Source organism: Myotis yumanensis, unplaced genomic scaffold (genome assembly GCF_028538775.1).
Source record: "Myotis yumanensis isolate MYYU_CA2020_CCGP unplaced genomic scaffold, mMyoYum1.0.hap1 SCAF_18, whole genome shotgun sequence".
Taxonomy (NCBI): Eukaryota; Metazoa; Chordata; class Mammalia; order Chiroptera; family Vespertilionidae; genus Myotis; species Myotis yumanensis.
The window spans coordinates 9,953,780-9,973,993 of record NW_027223769.1 but is presented as its reverse complement, the minus strand read 5'-3'; the positions used below and the strand labels follow the sequence as shown (position 1 = coordinate 9,973,993).

The window sequence follows — 20,214 nt, the reverse complement described above, 5'->3', positions numbered from 1 at the left end:
GACCAGATCCAAGCTCCCATCAGGAAACTCCTCACCAAGACTGTCCCGGCACCAGGGCTTCAGCACAAACCCCCGCATGTGGGGGAGCACAAACACATACACCTCTGCCATGAACTCATGGCAGAGCCCAGAGAGGCGCATGGCTCCACAGGGCCTGGGACCTCAGAGGAGGACTCGGGGGCTGGGCTTGGAGTCACCGCTCTGGTGGGAGGTGCCTCTGCTCCTCTCCACATGGTCTCTCCACACGGGCGAGCGTGGGCTTCCTCACAGCACAGCAGCTGTGTCCAGGGCAAGTGTCCCACAAACGAGAACCAGGCAGAAGCCACAGTGCACTTGACACTCCAGCTTCAGGCGCCACACGGTGACCCTGCCACATTCCCGCCTCAAGAAGACCCGAGTCAAGCAGGAGGGAGAAGACTCCACCTCTCCACAGGGCGTGGCCATTTCTGGAAATTATAACCGGTCTGTTCCTGGCGTCCTCACCACCCCATTTCAGGGTCACAAGTGTAACCACCTCCACAGTGACAGGACCTCACCAGTGGCGCTGTCGCAGTTCCACAGATAAGAAACCAGAGGCCCTGCAGTGGCCAGACCCGCGCTGCGGAGAGACCACTCTCAACCGCCAGCAGGCTTCCAGCAAACAGGTCGTGGACTGCACAGGCCAACCCCATTTCCTCTCTAAAGCAGGCAGCCGTAGGGATTCTGCCAGGAGCGGAGTAAAGGTCGACCGTGAAGGTCACAACGCCATGGGGAGGCAAGAGCTGGGTGAGGCCAGAGCCGCCTTCCCAGGAGCACCTGTGTGGCCTGCCTGGGTCTGCTGAGCTAGCAGGAGAGTGCCCGATGGACTGAGGAGAGCCTGCTCCAGGCCAAACCTGAGGCCCATTTCTCTGCCGGCACAAGACTCACCCTGGTAAAGCAGGCAGTCTACCTCAGAGGCCTCCTCCAAGTCCCCCTCCACACCCCAGCCAGGGCTGGGGCAGTGCGGAGCCTCTGGGGGCTCTCACTGGGCCCTGCTCAGCCATGCCCAGTGCCCTGCCCCTCTGGGAAGAAGGCAGCAGACCCTCCAGTGCCCCCTCCGCCCAACGCATGACACTGCAGGGAAACGTTTATGTCATCTGCCCAGGGACGTCTGAAAGGGCAAAACTTAAGTGGTTGCCCAGCCATCCACCACAAAGGCCAAAGAGATTGGGCATGTCCACTCCCTCCCCAGGGCCAAGCCAGGTAAACACGCTGCCAGGAAAAGCCCACCTGCTTCTCTCACGCTGCCAATTCTGCTTGGAGCTGAGTCTTCACAGCACAATTGAAGGCCCAGGGCCAGGGATCCCGCCAAGCGGGCTCAAAGCAGAACTGTTACCAGCTCATGAGGCGAACCCCTCAGCTCAAGGCAGCAGAGGAGGCACATGCCAGGCCAACGAAGGAGGCTATGGGGTTGGCACTGAAGGGCTGGTGGGGAAGGGCGGCACGTGAAGCAGAGGCGTGCAGAGGGGCCTGCCCTGGCCTCTGCACAGAGCATGTCCCTGCAGCAGCCAAGTGCCTTGTCATTCAAACCAGCCACAGACAGGCCTGCGCACCTGGTAATGAGTGTTCAGGGACACGAGGCAGTGAAGGCTGCAATTTATACATTAGCCCACAATAATCACTCTCCAGGCAGAAATGACACGCTGGAAGGTGGTAACTAACCATTTAGCGGGATCCTCTGATCACCTCAAGTGTCCCCGGTTAAGTACAGCTTCTGCCTCAGCACCACTGCAGAGAGGAATGGCTGCCGAAAGAGGTGGACACGGCCAAGGGCCCTGGGCTGGCAGGTGCCATGGGTGATGGGGAAGGGGTGTCTCAGCAAGGCCCAGGCCTCTGCTCCCGCACTTCTCACACAGTGCTACCCCATCTCAGGTGAGCCGGCTAAGGCAGGTTACACATCTGTGGCCCTTGGAACTTAGCCAAGAGGCGGGCACACAGCAGGCATCCAGTAATGCCCTGCTGTTAGTGCTGGGCCTCAGAGAAGGGCCCTAGGTTGTCCTCTCTGACTGGAGCCAACTCCCACCACACCCACTGCGAGGCCACCTGCCACGGAAGCCATGCAGGAGTGCTGGTCCACTGAGCCAAAGCCTCAGGCACTTTAACAAAGCCAGGAATACAGAATTTTAAGATTAATAAGCAGTATCTCTAAACAAAAGTGACCACAGTTATGGCTCTGGTGCTGACACCCCTTCCCAACTGAGGGTGCAGGGCTCTGTCCCAGAGCAGGCTGTCATCAGGCCTGACCACTAACCCCCCGACCCTTTGCTACTCTTCCCCTCCTTGCAATCCACAAAAGGGCTCTACACCCCCACCCCTGGCCAGCCGGCCTCAGTGGGCACAGTGACATCACCCAGACTGCTCCTTACTTGCCCATCCAGGTGGCATGGCTGGCAGGAAGCCTAGGCACAAACAGCGTTGACTTCCCGGTGTCGATGTTAATCACGCCGTAGCAGCCCGGCTCAGTGACTCCGAATGCCCAGTGAAAGAAGGACTCCTGTGGCAGGAACGAGGACCATGGTTACCCAGTCAGCAGGACAGAAACACGAGGATCAAGGGAGCCGGGGCACCTGCCTCAGGCTGGCCGCCCTCGAAGACTGGCCCCCAGCCTCACACAACCCTCCATTTCAGCTCTCTGCCCCCACTCCGGCTTCGGGCTACCTGTCTCTTCCTTCCAGGGTTTGGCAGGGGGCAGCCTGGCTGGCTCCTCTGGCACTGCTTTGAGCCTTTTCTGATGATATGTTTCACACACATGCCCCAGGCCCACCTGTACCCCCACCTCACTGGCCACACCCCTTGGCCCTTGATAGGGCAGAGGGTACCGATGAGCACTACAGGTCCAGCTCAGCCCTGCACATGCCCCTCTGCCACCTGAATCTCTGCAGCCTCAATGCCGCAAGCAGGCAAGATGCCACCGTGTCTTAGACACCAGTCTGGACATCTGCACAGAAATGGATGCCTCCACTTAGGACTTCTTACTTCCTTCTCCCACCCCCGGGGCTGCTGCTGACTTCCGTGTTTAGCAATAAACACTGAGCTAAAATATCGGCGGAAAGGTATAGCAAGTGGAGGAGGAACTCTTCTAAAATTAACCTTGCAGAACATCAGTGATGGAGCCAACAGCTGAATTTAGGAGATCAGTTTTTAAACCACAGAACATGTAAACTTCAAGAGGCATCAAGACATGTCAGAAAAAAATTTAGATCTCCACGTCTAGCAACGAGGGGACTGCAGGCTTGCGACTACAAGAACAAGGAGACAGAGGGAAGCCTTACAGTAGGAGGCACTTTCGGTAAAAACACTGTCATCGCTCTCGGCAGCGGATCTCAGCCAGTCTGTGCCCTGTGGAGTGGACAGTCCAGCTGGGGAGGCCAGGCCTTGCCACCTCCTCTCCACACTCAGCTCCCTTCACGTTCCCCTGCCTCCTCCCTGAGCTGGATGCTGGATGGCCATGTCCCCTAGGCCCCTGGCTGCTGGTGGCCATATCCCTTAGGCCCCTGGATGCTGGATGGCCATGTCCCTTAGGCCCCTGGATGCTGGGTGGCCATATCCCTAGGCCCCTGGATGCGGGATGGCCATATCCCTAGGCCCCTGGATGCTGGATGGCCATGTCCCTTAGGCCCCTGGGTGCTGGATGGCCATATCCCCTAGGCCCCTGGATGCTGGGTGGCCATATCCCCTAGGCCCCTGGATGCTGGATGGCCATATCCCTAGGCCCCTGGATGCTGGATGGCCATATCCCTAGGCCCCTGGATGCTGGATGGCCATGTCCCTGAGGCCCCTGGGTGCTGGATGGCCATATCCCCTAGGCCCCTGGATGCTGGGTGGCCATATCCCTAGGCCCCTGGATGCTGGATGGCCATATCCCTAGGCCCCTGGATGCTGGGTGGCCATATCCCTAGGCCCCTGGATGCTGGGTGGCCATGTCCCTAGGCCCCTGGATGCTGGATGGCCATATCCCCTAGGCCCCTGGATGCTGGGTGGCCATGTCCCTAAGCCCCTGGATGCTGGGTGGCCATGTCCCTTAGGCCCCTGGGTGCTGGGTGGCCATGTCCCTAAACCCCTGGATGCTGGGTGGCCATATCCCTAGGCCCCTGGATGCGGGATGGCCATATCCCTAGGCCCCTGGATGCTGGATGGCCATGTCCCTTAGGCCCCTGGGTGCTGGATGGCCATATCCCCTAGGCCCCTGGATGCTGGGTGGCCATATCCCCTAGGCCCCTGGATGCTGGATGGCCATATCCCTAGGCCCCTGGATGCTGGATGGCCATATCCCTAGGCCCCTGGATGCTGGATGGCCATGTCCCTGAGGCCCCTGGGTGCTGGATGGCCATATCCCCTAGGCCCCTGGATGCTGGGTGGCCATATCCCTAGGCCCCTGGATGCTGGATGGCCATATCCCTAGGCCCCTGGATGCTGGGTGGCCATATCCCTAGGCCCCTGGATGCTGGGTGGCCATGTCCCTAGGCCCCTGGATGCTGGATGGCCATATCCCCTAGGCCCCTGGATGCTGGGTGGCCATGTCCCTAAGCCCCTGGATGCTGGGTGGCCATGTCCCTTAGGCCCCTGGGTGCTGGGTGGCCATGTCCCTAAACCCCTGGATGCTGGGTGGCCATGTCCCTTAGGCCCCTGGATGCTGGGTGGCCATGTCCCCTAGGCCCCTGGATGCTGGGTGGCCATATCCCCTAGGCCCCTGGATGCTGGATGGCCATGTCCCTTAGGCCCCTGGATGCTGGATGGCCATGTCCCTAAGCCCCTGGATGCTGGGTGGCCATATCCCCTAGGCCCCTGGATGCTGGTGGCCATATCCCTAGGCCCCTGGATGCTGGATGGCCATGTCCCTTAGGCCCCTGGATGCTGGGTGGCCATGTCCCTAAGCCCCTGGATGCTGGGTGGCCATATCCCCTAGGCCCCTGGATGCTGGGTGGCCATATCCCTAGGCCCCTGGATGCTGGGTGGCCATATCCCTTAGGCCCCTGGATGCTGGATGGCCATGTCCCTTAGGCCCCTGGATGCTGGGTGGTCATGTCCCTTAGGCCCCTGGATGCTGGATGGCCATATCCCTTAGGCCCCTGGATGCTGGATGGCCATATCCCCTAGGCCCCTGGATGCTGGTGGCCATATCCCTAGGCCCCTGGATGCTGGGTGGTCATATCCCTTAGGCCCCTGGATGCTGGGTGGCCATATCCCCTAGGCCCCTGGATGCTGGATGGCCATATCCCCTAGGCCCCTGGATGCTGGTGGCCATGTCCCTTAGGCCCCTGGATGCTGGATGGCCATGTCCCTTAGGCCCCTGGGTGCTGGGTGGCCATGTCCCTAGGCCCCTGGCTGCTGGTGGCCATGTCCCCTAGGCCCCTGGATGCTGGGTGGTCATATCCCTTAGGCCCCTGGATGCTGGGTGGTCATATCCCTTAGGCCCCTGGATGCTGGGTGGTCATATCCCCTAGGCCCCTGGATGCTGGATGGCCATGTCCCTTAGGCCCCTGGGTGCTGGGTGGCCATGTCCCTAAGCCCCTGGATGCTGGGTGGTCATATACCCTAGGCCCCTGGATGCTGGGTGGTCATATCCCTTAGGCCCCTGGATGCTGGGTGGCCATGTCCCTTAGGCCCCTGGATGCTGGGTGGCCATGTCCCCTAGGCCCCTGGATGCTGGGTGGCCATATCCCCTAGGCCCCTGGATGCTGGATGGCCATGTCCCTTAGGCCCCTGGATGCTGGATGGCCATGTCTCTAAGCCCCTGGATGCTGGGTGGCCATATCCCCTAGGCCCCTGGATGCTGGTGGCCATATCCCTAGGCCCCTGGATGCTGGATGGCCATGTCCCTTAGGCCCCTGGATGCTGGGTGGCCATGTCCCTAAGCCCCTGGATGCTGGGTGGCCATATCCCCTAGGCCCCTGGGTGCTGGATGGCCATATCCCTAGGCCCCTGGGTGCTGGGTGGCCATGTCCCTAAGCCCCTGGATGCTGGGTGGCCATATCCCTAGGCCCCTGGATGCTGGGTGGCCATATCCCTTAGGCCCCTGGATGCTGGGTGGCCATGTCCCTTAGGCCCCTGGATGCTGGGTGGTCATGTCCCTTAGGCCCCTGGATGCTGGATGGCCATATCCCTTAGGCCCCTGGATGCTGGATGGCCATATCCCCTAGGCCCCTGGATGCTGGTGGCCATATCCCTAGGCCCCTGGATGCTGGGTGGTCATATCCCTTAGGCCCCTGGATGCTGGGTGGCCATATCCCCTAGGCCCCTGGATGCTGGTGGCCATGTCCCTTAGGCCCCTGGATGCTGGATGGCCATGTCCCTTAGGCCCCTGGCTGCTGGGTGGCCATGTCCCTAGGCCCCTGGCTGCTGGTGGCCATGTCCCCTAGGCCCCTGGATGCTGGGTGGTCATATCCCTTAGGCCCCTGGATGCTGGGTGGTCATATCCCTTAGGCCCCTGGATGCTGGGTGGTCATATCCCCTAGGCCCCTGGATGCTGGATGGCCATGTCCCTTAGGCCCCTGGGTGCTGGGTGGCCATGTCCCTAAGCCCCTGGATGCTGGGTGGTCATATACCCTAGGCCCCTGGATGCTGGGTGGTCATATCCCTTAGGCCCCTGGATGCTGGGTGGCCATGTCCCTTAGGCCCCTGGATGCTGGGTGGCCATGTCCCCTAGGCCCCTGGATGCTGGGTGGCCATATCCCCTAGGCCCCTGGATGCTGGTGGCCATGTCCCTTAGGCCCCTGGATGCTGGATGGCCATGTCCCTTAGGCCCCTGGGTGCTGGGTGGCCATGTCCCTAGGCCCCTGGCTGCTGGTGGCCATGTCCCCTAGGCCCCTGGATGCTGGGTGGTCATATCCCTTAGGCCCCTGGATGCTGGGTGGTCATATCCCTTAGGCCCCTGGATGCTGGGTGGTCATATCCCCTAGGCCCCTGGATGCTGGATGGCCATGTCCCTTAGGCCCCTGGGTGCTGGGTGGCCATGTCCCTAAGCCCCTGGATGCTGGGTGGTCATATACCCTAGGCCCCTGGATGCTGGGTGGTCATATCCCTTAGGCCCCTGGATGCTGGGTGGCCATGTCCCTTAGGCCCCTGGATGCTGGGTGGCCATGTCCCCTAGGCCCCTGGATGCTGGGTGGCCATATCCCCTAGGCCCCTGGATGCTGGATGGCCATGTCCCTTAGGCCCCTGGATGCTGGATGGCCATGTCTCTAAGCCCCTGGATGCTGGGTGGCCATATCCCTAGGCCCCTGGATGCTAGGTGGCCATGTCCCTAGGCCCCTGGATGCTGGATGGCCATATCCCCTAGGCCCCTGGATGCTGGGTGGCCATGTCCCTAAGCCCCTGGATGCTGGGTGGCCATGTCCCTTAGGCCCCTGGGTGCTGGGTGGCCATGTCCCTAAACCCCTGGGTGCTGGGTGGCCATGTCCCTTAGGCCCCTGGATGCTGGGTGGCCATGTCCCCTAGGCCCCTGGATGCTGGGTGGCCATATCCCCTAGGCCCCTGGATGCTGGGTGGCCATGTCCCTTAGGCCCCTGGATGCTGGATGGCCATGTCCCTAAGCCCCTGGATGCTGGATGGCCATATCCCCTAAGCCCCTGGATGCTGGTGGCCATATCCCTAGGCCCCTGGATGCTGGATGGCCATGTCCCTTAGGCCCCTGGATGCTGGGTGGCCATGTCCCTAGGCCCCTGGATGCTGGGTGGCCATATCCCCTAGGCCCCTGGGTGCTGGATGGCCATATCCCTAGGCCCCTGGGTGCTGGATGGCCATGTCCCTAAGCCCCTGGATGCTGGGTGGCCATGTCCCTAGGCCCCTGGATGCTGGGTGGCCATATCCCTTAGGCCCCTGGATGCTGGGTGGCCATGTCCCTTAGGCCCCTGGATGCTGGGTGGTCATGTCCCTTAGGCCCCTGGATGCTGGATGGCCATATCCCTTAGGCCCCTGGATGCTGGATAGCCATATCCCTTAGGCCCCTGGATGCTGGATGGCCATATCCCCTAGGCCCCTGGATGCTGGTGGCCATATTCCTAGGCCCCTGGATGCTGGGTGGTCATATCCCTTAGGCCCCTGGATGCTGGGTGGCCATATCCCCTAGGCCCCTGGATGCTGGATGGCCATATCCCCTAGGCCCCTGGATGCTGGTGGCCATGTCCCTTAGGCCCCTGGATGCTGGATGGCCATGTCCCTTAGGCCCCTGAGTGCTGGGTGGCCATGTCCCTAGGCCCCTGGCTGCTGGTGGCCATGTCCCCTAGGCCCCTGGATGCTGGGTGGTCACATCCCTTATGCCCCTGGATGCTGGGTGGTCATATCCCTTAGGCCCCTGGATGCTGGGTGGTCATATCCCCTAGGCCCCTGGATGCTGGATGGCCATGTCCCTTAGGCCCCTGGGTGCTGGGTGGCCATGTCCCTAAGCCCCTGGATGCTGGGTGGTCATATACCCTAGGCCCCTGGATGCTGGGTGGTCATATCCCTTAGGCCCCTGGATGCTGGGTGGCCATGTCCCTTAGGCCCCTGGATGCTGGGTGGCCATGTCCCCTAGGCCCCTGGATGCTGGGTGGCCATATCCCCTGGGCCCCTGGATGCTGGATGGCCATGTCCCTTAGGCCCCTGGATGCGGGATGGCCATGTCTCTAAGCCCCTGGATGCTGGGTGGCCATATCCCCTAGGCCCCTGGATGCTGGTGGCCATATCCCTAGGCCCCTGGATGCTGGATGGCCATGTCCCTTAGGCCCCTGGATGCTGGGTGGCCATGTCCCTAAGCCCCTGGATGCTGGGTGGCCATATCCCCTAGGCCCCTGGGTGCTGGATGGCCATATCCCTAGGCCCCTGGGTGCTGGGTGGCCATGTCCCTAAGCCCCTGGATGCTGGGTGGCCATATCCCTAGGCCCCTGGATGCTGGGTGGCCATATCGATTAGGCCCCTGGATGCTGGGTGGCCATGTCCCTTAGGCCCCTGGATGCTGGGTGGTCATGTCCCTTAGGCCCCTGGATGCTGGATGGCCATATCCCTTAGGCCCCTGGATGCTGGATGGCCATATCCCCTAGGCCCCTGGATGCTGGTGGCCATATCCCTAGGCCCCTGGATGCTGGGTGGTCATATCCCTTAGGCCCCTGGATGCTGGATGGCCATATCCCCTAGGCCCCTGGATGCTGGTGGCCATGTCCCTTAGGCCCCTGGATGCTGGATGGCCATGTCCCTTAGGCCCCTGGCTGCTGGGTGGCCATGTCCCTAGGCCCCTGGCTGCTGGTGGCCATGTCCCCTAGGCCCCTGGATGCTGGGTGGTCATATCCCTTAGGCCCCTGGATGCTGGGTGGTCATATCCCTTAGGCCCCTGGATGCTGGGTGGTCATATCCCCTAGGCCCCTGGATGCTGGATGGCCATGTCCCTTAGGCCCCTGGGTGCTGGGTGGCCATGTCCCTAAGCCCCTGGGTGCTGGGTGGTCATATCCCTTAGGCCCCTGGATGCTGGGTGGCCATATCCCTTAGGCCCCTGGATGCTGGTGGCCATATCCCCTAGGCCCCTGGATGCTGGGTGGTCATATCCCTTAGGCCCCTGGATGCTGGTGGCCATATCCCCTAGGCCCCTGGATGCTGGATGGCCATGTCCCTTAGGCCCCTGGATGCTGGTGGCCATGTCCCTTAGGCCCCTGGATGCTGGATGGCCATGTCCCCTAGGCCCCTGGATGCTGGGTGGCCATATCCCCTAGGCCCCTGGATGCTGGGTGGCCATGTCCCTTAGGCCCCTGGGTGCTGGGTGGTCATGTCCCTAGGCCCCTGGATGCTGGATGGCCATGTCCCTTAGGCCCCTGGATGCTGGATGGCCATGTCCCTTAGGCCCCTGGGTGCTGGGTGGCCATGTCCCTAGGCCCCTGGGTGCTGGGTGGTCATGTCCCTTAGGCCCCTGGATGCTGGATGGCCATATCCCTTAGGCCCCTGGATGCTGGATGGCCATATCCCCTAGGCCCCTGGATGCTGGATGGCCATATCCCCTAGGCCCCTGGATGCTGGATGGCCATGTCCCCTAGGCCCCTGGATGCTGGATGGCCATATCCCTAGGCCCCTGGATGCTGGATGGCCATATCCCTAGGCCCCTGGATGCTGGATGGCCATGTCCCTTAGGCCCCTGAATGCTGGGTGGCCATGTCCCTTAGGCCCCTGGATGCTGGGTGGCCATGTCCCTTAGGCCCCTGGATGCTGGGTGGCCATATCTCTAGGCCCCTGGATGCTGGGGCCATATCCCTTAGGCCCCTGGATGCTGGGTGGCCATATCCCCTAGGCCCCTGGATGCTGGGTGGCCATGTCCCCTAGGCCCCTGGATGCTGGGTGGCCATATCCCTAGGCCCCTGGATGCTGGTGGCCATATCCCTAGGCCCCTGGATGCTGGTGGCCATATCCCCTAGGCCCCTGGATGCTGGGTGGCCATATCCCTAGGCCCCTGGATACTGGGTGGCCATGTCCCTAGGCCCCTGGATGCTGGATGGCCATATCCCCTAGGCGCCTGGATGCTGGTGGCCATATCCCTAGGCCCCTGGATGCTGGATGGCCATATCCCCTAGGCCCCTGGATGCTGGGTGGCCATGTCCCTTAGGCCCCTGGATGCTCGATGGCCATATCCCTAGGCCCCTGGATGCTGGGTGGCCATATCCCTAGGCCCCTGGATGCTGGATGGCCATATCCCTAGGCCCCTGGATGCTGGATGGCCATATCCCTAGGCCCCTGGATGCTGGGTGGCCATATCCCCTAGGCCCCTGGATGCTGGATGGCCATATCCCTTAGGCCCCTGGATGCTGGATGGCCATATCCCTAGGCCCCTGGATGCTGGGTGGCCATATCCCTTAGGCCCCTGGGTGCTGGATGGCCATATCCCTAGGCCCCTGGATGCTGGGTGGTCTGTTCCCTAGGCTCTGCTTGTCCCCAGGGAGGTCCTGGAGTTCCCAGTGTGTCAGGCCCCAGCTCTGAGCATGGCAGGGAGAAGCAAGCACTAGACTTGGAGTCTGGAGACGGGGTTCTAATCAATCCCAGCTTCACTCTTGGAGCCTTGATTTCCTCATCTGTAAAGTAGGTGCAATGCTAGGATCAAGGAGAGTAGGGCCAGCTCAGGGCCTCCCTGTTTTCTCAGTGAGCTCCTCTGTTGAGTGTCCTTGCTCCTACTCCTGGGAACTGGGTGATGTCAGCGATTCTCAGCCAATGCCTCCACATCCAGATTGGCTTCCTGCAGCTGGGCCACCTGCCACCCCACAGGTTTTCAGAACCTCAAGGAGCTCCTGGACCGCTTCCCAGGTGAGGGTCTCAGGGTGAGCACTGGCCAAGCTGGGAAGAATGCCTGGGCCTCCGGCTCCTGCTCAGCACCCTGCTCACATGCCTCCTCCCTGACCTCTGCAGCCCTGTCCTCCCTGCTGCAGGCATAAGAGACTGAGCCCCCCCATCTGCACCTCTCTCTGGCCCTGGGAAGCTGCCCAACCCACCTTCTGCCACCCACTCCTATGGACACCATCCCCCCACCTGGAACACCCATCCCCAGCACCACCTGTCAGAATTCACCCTGGCCTCCAGCAACCACACCAAACGCTGCCTCCTCCATGAAGCTAGCCTGCTTGCTCCCCCGGGAATATTATCCTTCTGTACTGACCCGAGAGAGCTGAGACTGGCTGGTGACAGCTCTGCCCCAGGAATGCAGGCTTCCTTGGCGCCCAGGCCCGGGCCTACCTTCAGAGAGCCTCTCAGGGTCCCTCAGGAAACAAAGCTGCCCAAGGCCCTCCAGGCTGGATGCTGGAGGAGGGAGGCAGCCACCGGAGGCCTGGTGCACGCCTGGAGTGGGGGAGCTGCAGGGGCAGGCTCACCTGACGGAAGAGGACCCCGGTGTCCGTGCAGTAGCGCTGCGTCTCCTCCCCACCCTGCAGCAGCACCACAGAGCCAGCCTGCACAGCCGGGTTCTTTCGCAGACGCTCACACAGGCACTGCCTATTCAGGGCAAAGAGGGCCAGAGGCACCTTCAGGGTTTCGTTCCCCAGCCAAAACCAAGGTCTGCAAAGACAAGAGCACACACAGCCACACAGGCCTGTTAGCACCGCCAAGCATGGCCACTGCGGTAGTCTGAGGTGACCAGAGGGCTAAGCCTAACATGGGACCCCATGAGCACAAGGCTCCTCACCGGCCTCCCGAGGACCACAGGGGCTTTTCAACCATAGCCTCCCCTACTGCCCCTGAGCACTGGGCCACATGGGGTGATGTCACCAGGGCAGGTGAGGCGCAGGGAGGGAAAGCCTGGAATGGTTTGGCGACATATTCAATTCCTGCCCTCAAGGACCTTACATCCATGCCTGAAAACACATGATCTGGCCCAAACAACACTGCATCCCTGCCCAGGCGCCTGCATGCTGCCATCTTCTCTGCAAATCACAGACCTGCAGCTGAGCTGGCCGTTCCTCACACATACATACACACACACACACACACTCACACACACTCAGGACACCCAGCACCCCCATACACACCCCCCCAGGACAACCCCTCCCCCCCAACACACACATACTCAGGATAGCCCCCCACACACACATTCAGGACACCCCCCCTCAAACCACCCCCCCACTCAGGATACACCCCCCACACACACACACACACACATTCAGGACACACACATTCAGGACAGCCCCTTCCCCCCTCCCCCCCCACACACACACCCAGGACACTCAGCGCCAGGCCCAGGAGTGTGTGCTGAGTGACCAAGGGGAACCATGACAAGATGGGCCTGGGAGTGGCAGCCCCAGGGGTGCTGACCTTCAGGAGAGCAGCCAGCAAGGGATTGGCTGCTGAGACTCACTGGGGCTGCGAGGAGCCAGGCTTGGCAGGGCAGGTGGGTGTGTGCCCCCACCTCTATCCCCCACACTGGCTTCCATTTTCACTGAGAAACACAGCTTATCCTCCCAGCACCCACTCCCCAAACCGCACCTGCCTCTGGACACTCTCCACTCCTGCTCCCACAGCTCCTCCACTTGGCGTGGCTGCCCACCTCGATGCCTATTCCCTGCATTGCTCCAGCATCAATCCTCCCCTCAGGAGCGTTCTCAGCATCCAGACACACAGGAACCTCAATCCAGACACACAGGAACCTCACCTTCTTTAAAATAAATAAATAAAAGCCCTTCCCTTGACCCCCATGCTCCTCCAGCAGTCTAGTTCTCTCCCCTGTGTAGTAAACATCCTCTGAAGTCACCTAAGCCCACCATCCCCATGTCCTGGCCACCCATGCTCTCTCATGGCACTCCATCAGGTCTCAGCCCAGCTCCTCCCTGCACTGCAGCACCCACAGGCCTCTGGGTGCCCAGCACACTGAGGGCCACACTCTCTGCTGAAACCCTGCCCAGCTCCAGCTCCAGCCACACCAGGCTCCCTCCATCCTCTGCTCGCCCTCCACGCTGGAGTTCCCATCTTCCACCTGGACCACTGCAGGGAACTCTCAACAGCTCTCAGTCCCAGATTCCCCTGCAGCCTGGTGTGCACCACCCAAGGGGCCCTTCAAAAATGCAAATCTGAGCAGGCACACCCCTGCTCAAGCCTCCTGCTTTCGGGTGCACTCGGAACACAGCCAAGCTTAATCCCCAGCTTTGAGGAGCTGAGAACCAACACCCAAACTCCACCTGCAAGGCATTCTCACTCTCCCCTGAACACCAGCACACGCCCCACCCCGCAAGGGCCTTTGCGCTGCTGTTCCCGGTGCTCAGGTCCTCATTTTCCCAGGTCTCTGCAGAGATGCCCCTCTTCCCAGAAGCTTTTTCAAAAACCCACCCAAACCGTATCCCCTACTCACTTCATTCCTCTCTAGAGCATGTGCCACTGCCTAACATCACACGTTCACTGGACTGTTGGCCCCCCACGTACAATGTAAGCTCCAGGAGGGCAGGGACCTTGCCTCCTTCCAGCACCTGAGAGTGCTGAATGCCTAAGTGCAGGAAGGAAGGGCAGCCCCAGGAGGTGGGGTAGGGGGAGGGTGGGCGTGGAGGCCCAGCGATCAATCGAGCGAGTGCAGCCCAGAGCTGAGGTGAGAGTGAGGGCTCTGCCTGCGACGGCATGAGAGAGAGCCAAGCCAGGCACATGGAACTTCAGAGGCAGCGGGCACCTCATGCACTCACCTGGCTGTGGTGAGGCAGGGCAGTGAGCCAGGACAAGTGGATAGGGAAACGGAGACAGATGCTGAACAAACTGCAGAGCGACTTACAGCAGGTACAGAAGGTCACCTCCCTACAGGTAACATCTAGGCCTCAGTTGTATTTCAGCTCCAGGCCCAGAAAAGCTGCAAAACCAGGGCACAAGCCAGGACCAGCTGCAACAACCAGTCAGTGGAGACCATGACTTTGAAAGGCTACACCTGGAAAAGCTAATGAATATTCTATTGAGATCCTTCCTTAAGACCTCCCCTAACCTTCTAATCTTTAAAATCCCTCAAAACAAAGGTCTCAGGGTCCTCTCTCCCTCCCGGGAGCAGGCCAAGCAGCCCCGCCTAGGCTCTCCTGTTGCTTCTTCTATCCTAAGCCCTTCCTGGTGCCAGTGTCCCCAGCTTTAATAATCGTGCTCTCAAAATCACCTGGACTCGTGCTGTGAAATCTCTCCTGCAGGACGTCAAGAACCCACAGGCTACTGGCCCGCCCGAGGTAGACCCGCTCAGGGACAGTGGGACCCTCAGAGGCAGAAACCCTCCTCACATCTTGGCTCCAATGCCACCTTCTCAGGATGGTCTTCCCTGGCATCCCTCCCCTGTCCACCCCCGCCCTTCCCACTCGGTATGAGCTGGGCTTCCTCCACTCTCCCAGCTCTGCGCCCAGGGAACACCGAGGACTCTTCATCAGTAAGCTCCTCCGCCTCTGGCATCCAGGTGGGTCCAGCCAGGGAGAGGCACCGAGGGGGCAGGAAGGAGGAGACGAGAGTAGGTGAGGAGAGTGGGGAGAACAGAGAATCCACTCCCAGCCCCTGGCGGAGTCTGGAACTATGACTGCTGGCAGGCCCTTCACACAGGGCCACAGTCCCCCCAGGCTGCCCTTCCTATAGCGCAGCCCTTGATGGTTCCTGACCAGCTTCCCTCCCCTTTCTCCGCCGATTCCCTTAACCTGCCCACAGCTCTATAAACCGACCCTGCACTGCATTCTCTTCAGTCACCCCTGTGGAAGGCTCAACCAGGTCCCCAGCTGCAAGGACACATTCCCCTGCTAACACACACCCTGTGTTCACTGAGGCTCATCGGTGAGGTCTGCCTCTGCCCACTGTCCACCCTGTGAAAACAGAGACCCGGTCTGCTCTGCTCACTACTATGCCCAGTACTTGGCACCCTGCTTGGCACACAGCAAGTGCTCAATAGTTATTTGCTGAGTAAACAACAGTCACAACATGGAAACACACACACACACACACACACACACACACACACGTGCAGATCAGAAGTTGCCACATCAGCCTCAAGCAGGGCAGGAAGCAGAACCCTGGGGCGCCAGCCAGGCTGGGATGGGTGGAGGGCCATGCACAGCTTACATATGCTGACAGGACTACAGCCTCCCTCCCCTCTCCCGTGTCAACTCCCCTCCATCCTCTCCCAGAAGGGTGGACACAAGGGGCTAAGGCTCCCAGTAAGTCAGACCATTTCCTGTCAGGCTCAGCCCCAGGATGAGAGGGCAGAGGAGACAGTCATAATGCCTGCATCCCAGCTGGCCACAGGGTCAGGAACTGAAAGTGCAGCCGTCAGCATCCCTGCAGTGTCCCCCAGGGTCCCGCACACTCTTTCCCCCACTCAGCAAAGCCCATGGAGTGGGGTGGGCACAGAGAAGAACCTCATCTTTACAGACTCCCCAGCAGCACCGAGGAATGACACCGAGGCACTGCCACAGATGCCCAGATCCAAGAGGCCTCAACAGCAGAACTGGCTGAAAATCCCAACCTCAGCCTGCAGAGCCCAGTGCCACCCACCTCATTCTCCACCACCCCTGGCCCCTCTGGCTCAGTTCCCTCCTCAAACACACCAGGTGCCAGCTCCATCCCACCACTGGGCCTGCCACCACACCCCCACCTAGAAGGCTCTCAGAAAGCTGGGCTTCCTCTAGTCTAGAACCTTCTGAGAGGCCTAAACCCCCCAAGGAATCCAGACTATGGCCTTCTGGTACGAGGGCCAAGCAGCCCAGGTTGAGACAAAAAACTCGATAAGGCACCTCTCTGTGAGCTTCTGCTGCTATTGCGAGGAGAACCTACAATGCTGCCCGATCCTGTGCAGCTCAGGGAAGGCAGCCCGGCCTGAGCCAGCAGGCAGGCTGCTGAGCTGCAGGCATTCATTATGGCAGGGCACCCCCAGAATCAAGGTTTATAGAGATATGCCCTTTGATTTCTCATGACATAAACCAAACCACCAGAGAGAATGTTGGGCCCAGAGCCAATGCAGGTGACTTTTCTCTGCAAGTTCAGCAAAGGCAGCCCTCATAAAACATCTCCAACTGGTTTCTGCTGGAACTTCTAACAGGCACCCGGAATTCAAAAGGCAAGAGCCAGGTCATCCTGAAGTCCCAGCATAGGTATACTTTCCTGCAGGCAGCCGAGGGCACAAGCAGTGCCCAGGGGAGACAGCAGGGGCTGGCAGACAGTGGCTCCCGGGCATCAAACACCTCCACAGAATAAGCTCTGGCCCCCACAGGCCAGCACGCAACCTGCGGACCGACCACCAGGGCCCAGGAAGCGGCCAGTGGCCAGGATTGGGGCAGCCCCAGGAAAGGGTGATCCTGCTGCTCCTGTAACCAGTTCCCTACCCCGCAACTGTACCCATTCCCAAAATCGGTTCTGAGCCACCTCTTCCTTTGCCCTCAATGGCTACCTGCTTGCAGGGTTCTTACTCAAGGCTCATGGACCCCTGGGGATTCACTGATAGAATTTTAGGACTCCATTTACTTGGATGGGGAAAAAAAATTATGTTTATTTGCTCTAACTTCTCAAATTTTCTTAATGTAAGCAACTAACCACAATAGCATCAGTAGTGTATGACTGTCACCAACAAAAATCACAGATATTCTCATATATCATTGATGTCATGGTATCTCAAATATCACTTTTGCTCTCACTACTTCAAAATTAAGGCGGGTATTGGACCTGTGGCTTTTATTATTTAATGTGTTGTTAAAGAAGTATATATTGCTATACCACAAATTTATTTTTTAACATGTTGATAACTGTATTTCACTATAACTGGTTTTCCTTGTAATCCTCTGTATTTTACTTCATGCATTTAAAAACATCATGCTGAGGAGGGTGCAAAGGTCTCTCTGATGCCCACGCAGCCCACGGCACAGTTTAGGACAAGATTCTTGCCCTAGAATGTGTCGCCACTTCTGGATGGAGCCACACTGCCAAGGACCAGTCTGTTCCCTCGCCCTCAGCATCTAGCACAGGCCTGGCACCAAGCCCAATGGCTGTCTGTCAGCCAGGCCAGCCTGCTCACCCTGGTGAGAGGGGCCTCTAGGCAGCTGGTCAACAGCTCCCACTCTGTCTCCCTCTCTCTACAGGAGGGCCAGGGGGCTAAGAAGAAACAACTGAGAGAGGGCTGTGTGGAGTCTGGACCAGGTCTGGGAAGGGCTGGGAAGGGCAAGGGGCACTCAGTGGCCAGTACACAGACCCACCTCTACCCCAGCCCAGGGTCAGCCTGATGCCTCCTCTCCAGGAGTATAAGGTCCATATCAGGGTGGGAACGAGCTTTGATCTCCAACCTGACTCCTCCAGATACTTTCTCTCCAGAAGAATGCTGACTCCAGTGTGACCTATGACCCAACAGGTACACACCCAGGGAAGCTCACCTACTACTTCTCTCTGGGCATCAGATCCTGGGAGCCACTCAGTTAAAGAATGGAAGATATTTCTTCATCCTACTCAAAATTATGTCCCTCTCCCACCCACAATTCCTTTCCTCAATTACTAAGAGCCTCCCGGAAAGTGGATCGGCCTGTTGGACAATTTAGAGTAAGTCCCCCTTTTCTTCATTCAGCAGTATGTCACCCAGCACCAATGACAGGGCAGCCACATGGATATCAACTGAACAGGTCCCTAGAGGCATAGGGCACAAGCCCTCACCAAACCATCACGGGCAGGCGTGCAGACGTGAGGAAGCATCCTGCCAGCGGGAGAAACTGGGACTCTCTGGAACTCAGGGGCTGTGGGGTGGGAGGATGGGGTCAGGAAAGGATTCTAGAACAGGGACCATCTGAGCTGGGCCTGCAAGTATGTGAACAATTATGTCAGAGGAACAGGACACTTCAGGGCCAGCAGGTGGGTAGGCAAAGGGAAGAGGAGAAAGAAAAGAGCCATGTGGGGGAGCAGATGCAGGCAGGTCCTGTGCAGGGGAGAAGGCGTAACTCTATCCAGGGAAAGCTCAAGACATGGCTTAAGGAGAAGAGAGGGCTTCTTCCCACCAAGTGCCATAGATGGGGTGGAGGTGACCTGAGAACAGGCGGACTCTCTGTCTCAGACTTGAACTCCCTGCCTAGAAAGAGCTGAATCAACCTGACACAATCCCCAGAGGAGCATTTCAAGTTGAATCTGAGATGCTAGCTTAGGGCTTGCACTACTCCCCAAATCACATGGAACACACCCCAGGACTCCCATGGCCTCCCTGCCCAGGCTCTAGTAGCACTCTAATGGCCACCAAATCGGACTCCCAGGGAGCCCATGGCCATGACTTGATGGTGGGGTGCCTCATTATGTCTGAGCTCAGACCCATGCCCCTCCATGGCACACACCAAGACCAGAGGCAGGCAGATGAATGACAGAGTCCCATGTGTCCACCTGCCCCAGTGGCGCGTGAACACCTAAGGGTAGACTCAGTACTATTCCTGGAATACAGCAGATGCCCACTGTGTGTCCTAAGCTCTTCCAACCTTGGAGGCCAATAGAGGGGGCCACTTTCTGTTGTCATTCTCCCCACCTCCCTAAAATAAAGATGCTCTCAGTCTCCCAGTTCCTCCATTCTGATCTCAGCACCCAGCCTTGCATCTGGGGCAGTCCTTCCTCTTCTACCACTGCCCCTCCTGGCCCCAGCACCACCAGGCCCACATGCTGTTCTCCCCCTGAACTCACACACAGCCCAAGGCAGTGATCATCTAAAAAGCAGACAGGAGCAGATTAAAACACCTGAAGGGCTCCAAGCCCTCAGGACAAAGTCTGGAGAAGCCTCTTGGGCACCACACCCTCCAGCATGGAGACTCACCTCCCTCACTCCTGTCCCCAGAACACTGAACTCTCAACCTTTGTCTCTCAACCTTTGCTCAAATGTTCCCTTACCCGGGACACTATCACCAAGGCTTCAGTGTGGCCCGGTCTGTCCATACTTTCCCCCACTAGGACCACTCACTCATTCTTTCATGCAGCAGAATTTATGAAGCACCTACTATGTGCGCAAGGCACCTCGCACTAGTGATGCCCAGGAGTGAACCAGAGAAAGGCCCTGACCTTACATTCTAAATGGGAAGACAAGAAACATAAAAATACATGTACTATATACTTTAGTAGAACAGGTGCTTTGGGAAGGCTTCTCTAAGGAGGGGACATTTGGGCCCTGAAGGAAGTGGGCAAGTGCCCCCATCTCAAATACTGCCTCCTCCCGGAGCGCCGGGGGCCTGGCGCCCTGGCAACGCGCCGCCTTCCCATCGGAAGGTCTGGGCCGTGAACGCGCGCGTCCACCCGAGCCCCCACCTCGGCTGCACAATGGGGACGAAGACCCCCCCGCCCCGCTGCCCCGAGGACCCAAGGGGAGCGGGGAGCGGAGCTGCGGGCACAGCGCCGCCCGGGACTCGGAGGGCGGGGCGCGCCTCCCCGAGCGAACACGCGCTGCGCGCCGCCACACAGAACGCCGGGCGGGGGCTGTCACCACTGTGCAGCCAGGAGGCCCAAGTCCCCCCGCCGCCGGGCGAGACCCGGCACTGGAACCGCACTCACCTGCTGGCAGTCGCCATGTTCGCTCCGCTCCGGCGTCACGTGAAGTGCGGCATCAGCTGAGGCCCGACCGGTCCCGCTGCGGGGGGCGGGGCCTGGGCGGGGTCTGGGCGGGGCCTGGGCGGGACCTGGGCGGGACCTGGGCGGGGCTGGGGGATCCGGAGCCCTTGACCCGCCCCCTCCAGCGCGGGCCCCCACGGAACCCCGGGAGGCGGAGCCCTGAGGCGAGGAGCATCTCTCTGCTCATTGGCTTCTGGCTGCAAGCGAGGGGCGGGG

At 59.9% G+C, this 20,214-nt stretch overlaps 1 protein-coding gene across 1 annotated transcript in view; it reads right to left on the bottom strand.

The window, feature by feature from the left end:
- The window catches only part of PEPD (peptidase D), a 121,846-nt gene extending 101,839 nt beyond the window's left edge, over positions 1 to 20,007 (bottom strand). Inside the window, exons 1-3 of the mRNA XM_070398247.1 lie at positions 19,942 to 20,007; positions 11,832 to 12,015; positions 2,385 to 2,512 (exon numbers count right to left, since the gene is read on the bottom strand). Of these exons, the coding sequence (XP_070254348.1) occupies positions 2,385 to 2,512; positions 11,832 to 12,015; positions 19,942 to 19,958 (329 nt within the window). The 5' untranslated portion in view covers positions 19,959 to 20,007. The remainder of the gene's footprint in view (positions 1 to 2,384; positions 2,513 to 11,831; positions 12,016 to 19,941) is intronic.
- Between the last annotated feature and the right edge of the window lie 207 nt (positions 20,008 to 20,214).